The sequence below is a fragment of the Piliocolobus tephrosceles genome, unplaced genomic scaffold (assembly GCF_002776525.5).
Source record: "Piliocolobus tephrosceles isolate RC106 unplaced genomic scaffold, ASM277652v3 unscaffolded_36809, whole genome shotgun sequence".
In the NCBI taxonomy this organism is placed as follows: domain Eukaryota; kingdom Metazoa; phylum Chordata; class Mammalia; order Primates; family Cercopithecidae; genus Piliocolobus; species Piliocolobus tephrosceles.
Window position 1 is genome coordinate 1 of NW_022320764.1, and position 3,742 is coordinate 3,742.

The window sequence follows — 3,742 nt, forward strand, 5'->3', positions numbered from 1 at the left end:
TTTCCTTGGGTCCCGTTGCCATTTCTCTGGATTTGCGAAGATCCAGCGGACTTTCTGTGCAACTCTCTTGTCGGGGAACTTTGGTGCCACGTCCCCTCATTCTGCCCTTCGTCATCTTCACCTGCACAAGTTAGGGTCCACGTTCCCTGGATGGGAAGAGACAGGCAGGAGTCGGAATGCTGAACCAGCACATTGGGGGCATTTTCTCACGTGGTCCAAGTGACCCTATGGTCTTCTAGAGCTTTGGAACCAGTCGCGTCCCACTTGACACTACACTCGACTCTCAGTTGCTGAATCTTGTTGGCCCTCCGGCGATCTCCCGTTGGATGAGTGCACCTGCTGAAACTCGATTCTCCTTGGATTTGCGCCTCATTAATTATTCATGATCCAGGTGGGAACGCCTGCTTACATCCCTCTGCCGCTGTTCTCTGAGCTTTCCGGTCACATCGTTTCCTGCCACGCTCTTTGGTTCATTTTGGTTATGCTCTTTTTGCTGTCAGAGGAGCAGAGAGTTGATCTTGTTGACTCTGGATACTGATACTTTCTAGGTGATCTGGATAATCAAGGTAACGACCCTCAACGGCGGCGGAAAGGGAGCAGCCACTTGGCGTTGCTCAGAAATTCCTACTCAGTTCCGAGGCCTCCTAGATGTGGAATCCTGGTCAGAGTTGTTCCCAGGTCAGAGAACGGAGATAGCCTGTGCATAATGGGATATCTCTGCCTGGAGTTTTCAGTGAGTCTCGACCTCAGCTACTCTTAGGATCAGGGGAAGAAGCATGGAAAGGCCCGGTGCTCAGGCATCCGGAAAGAAGACGGGATGAATATTCTACCTCTGAAGTACATCCCAAATCTGGGAGTTTACTTCAGCTTTACTGGGTTCTACTTGGCGAATGAAACTGTGCATCGTTCATACACACATCCGGAAACCACTTCATGGGGAACGTCACAGTTTGAACCCCCTGCGTGGCATCGTGGTGAGCCAAACAGGGACTTGTGGTGCAAGCAAAGCTCCCCACGTGTTAGCGTGTGTGAAATTCACTTGGCGGAATATGGCTAGGTTCGTGTTGGTAGAGTAGGGCTGAGGTTCTCTTGTGCCTGTGGATGCTTAAGAAGTCAAAGGTCCTGCCAAGTCCTGCGGTCCCCTCAATCAACACTGTTTCGGAGACATAATGACTTGGATTGGTAACAAGTCAAGAAATTTTCAAGCCCTTGGAAAATCAGTTCCACACAAACACAGAATGAAAGTCAAAAGAGAGTACGTTATCTTTTTGAGAATTTTATTCACTTCAAAACCAATTAAACACACCTATTTCCAATGGCATTCCAGAGCCCAATTTTCAAGTCTGTGGAAACACCCCAAGAACGTTTTGCGCAGAACGCTTCACAGGAAGACTCCCGGCTTTTCAGGTGAGGGGAATGAGGGAGTTGTCAGTGAAGCCAAGACGGATACCGTGTCAGACATTTTGGTAGCTGAGCCATCAGTGAGGGCAGGGTCTACACGTCGCCTCTTATTGCTTGTGGGGACTGGCATTGGCCTGGTTGCAACCTGAAAGAAAGGAGACCACAAACGTTAGAAGTTCCTCAGCATCGAACCAACATGGAAATCAACCGCATCCGAAGACAGCTGGAAATTCTTAATACGGTATGGATAGGCGGTCCTTGGAAGTAGGGAGAGATCCTCAACGTGAGTGCTGATCAGGACAAGACCCATGAAAAATGCACTCTTGCACTATGATCTAAGAATAACATTTTTCTAAAGACTGTGTCTTGGGCATTAACTGGATCAAAGAGCCTCCACTCAGCCTTCCATGAAGTGGGACGGACTAATGCCCTTCTGATGGCAGGTTGGTGGCTCAAGGGTTCCCAGGGCGTGTTTTGTGAAAACATGCACGTTCCTGGGGTTAGCCTCCTCCATGTTTGGGGCCTCTGAGGGACTAATTTCCTCAGGCAGCTAGGAAGATGTTGTTGGCATGCTTGCCATCATTGCACAGAAAGAAAGCAACAGAAAATATGGCATCTTTAGATGCCTTCACCTGGAATCAAATGGACCTGGAAGGATCGTGGAGTCCCTGACCCCAGGAAGGCGGGGAAGAGGGGTTCCCCGATCCCCTCACACACACGGGAACCTGAAAGGAAATCAATCAGGGTGACCTAGAGGAGAAAAAGACCAGGGGCCCAGGGTGACACTCACCCTCAGATAATCACCAGATTCCACGGATTCTTTTCGATTTGGCAGCGGCTGCTCCAGAGGTTTCCCGGAAAAGATCTGGAGGAGAGCCTTCCTCTGCGGGTCTTGTTGCCTGCAGAAGAGAAAAAGTTCAGGCCCTGCTCCCCAGTTCTCCCCAGGAGACAGGGAGAACCCTGTCTGGGGCCCAGTCCCGTTCTGTGTTTTGTGATACATAAATGGAATTTTTGTGCCCTTTCCTCCTCTGCACCTTCCCTCATGTGCCAACCTTCCCATCCTCCCGGTGGCCCTCTAGGCTTCCCAGGTAAGGACTGTCATCTGGATTCCGTTGCTTTTTCCCCTGTCATGGGGAACCTGCACGAAGCGCCCCCAGCTCTCCCCCATCCCTGAGTGTCCCAGAGCCGAAGGAGCTCCTGGGTGGGGAACCAGGCAGGACACGGAGCTCTGGTCTCTTTTTCTACAGTGTTCTTTCCCTGACTCGGAGATGGAAAAGCACAAGGTGTGTGGGTGCAGAGACACCATGTCCTTAGGTGGCAGTACCGTGAGGGTGGTGAAAACCCCTCCCACTGCTCACCTTGGTCTCTCTTCCTTCTCTCTCTTTTCCTTGTTCAAGGGCCCCGGGTTCCCTTGAACCTGGGGCTTCAGTGGTTTCAGGTTTTCCTTCCCTTCCTTCTTCCCAAAGGTCTGGGGAATCAGGGCTTCTTTCCAGCACTTCATAGGGCACATGGTATTTCTGTCCGTGTGGCCAAAGGCCAAGCAGTTTTTGCACTTGACCTGTGGGTGGAAAGGAAGTGATGTCAGTGAATGAGCTGAAGCCACAGGCAGCCATCCAATGTCAACATTGAGACGGATTGTCAATTCAGAACTGAATGAGGATTCCAAAGAGGGAACACCGGCATGGGGGCCCTTAAGTGGCTGGAGGGCTCGGTTACGATGTTCCCTCCCAAAGCCCATGTGACGGAGGCACTCTCAAAGGAAGGACTCAGGGTTCTAGCAGGGCCGATCGTGAACCCGATGTCAACAACACAGTCCAACCTGGCTATACAGGATTCTGAGTGGAAAGGGAGGTTGCTCCCAAGAGTCTCTCAAGGGACCTATCGGGCCGGGGCGGAGGTCCCAAGCCAGGCCCACCTTGGATGGGAAAAGCAACCTGGGTGGCAGTGGCAGAAGTCTTTGGAATCCAACCCAGTCTCTGAGGACCGTGTGACACCCGCCCCCTCCTCCCCCCTCGATACCCAAAAGATTCCAGGGCTAGACGTACCCTTGGCCCAACTGGGGCCCTCTGCTGCTTCTGGAGGGTCTGGGCTCTCACGAGTCTGTTTGCCCCACTTTTGGGGTCACGACGTGCCATCATCTTCGTCTCCTGGGCGTTTTATGGCCACCTTTTTCAGGGGTTGATGGTTGGGTCACCTGAATCACACACAAACACACACAAAGCGATGGTTAAGCACATTGGATATTCACACACCCACAAGAAACCCTCAGCTAATTCCTTGACGGTGTGATCGTGAGGAGACCTCACCATCGTCGGTGAAATCTGTGGATCACAATGTGGTA

The 3,742-nt window shown here is 51.8% G+C and overlaps 1 protein-coding gene across 1 annotated transcript; it reads right to left on the bottom strand.

Annotated features, from left to right (window-relative positions):
• Window positions 1–1,381: 1,381 nt before the first annotated feature.
• Window positions 1,382–3,539, bottom strand: LOC113222957 (protein FAM90A1-like). The gene is made up of 4 exons (XM_026452531.1): window positions 3,447–3,539; window positions 2,760–2,959; window positions 2,192–2,300; window positions 1,382–1,546 (listed from the first exon to the last, which is right to left on the bottom strand). The coding sequence occupies exons 1-4, from the start codon at window positions 3,537–3,539 to the stop codon at window positions 1,382–1,384; spliced, it is 567 nt and encodes a 188-aa protein (XP_026308316.1).
• Between the last annotated feature and the right edge of the window lie 203 nt (window positions 3,540–3,742).

Excerpts from the sequence above, each read along its gene's own strand:
- LOC113222957 (XM_026452531.1), bottom strand. The coding sequence starts at position 3,539 with ATGATGGCACGTCGTGACCCCAAAAGTGGGGCAAACAGACTCGTGAGA. Across the intron at positions 2,960-3,446 it reads GGGCCCCAGTTGGGCCAAGG|GTCAAGTGCAAAAACTGCTT; the intron begins GTACGTCTAGCC and ends TTCCACCCACAG. Across the intron at positions 2,301-2,759 it reads GAGAAGGAAGAGAGACCAAG|GCAACAAGACCCGCAGAGGA; the intron begins GTGAGCAGTGGG and ends TCTCTTCTGCAG.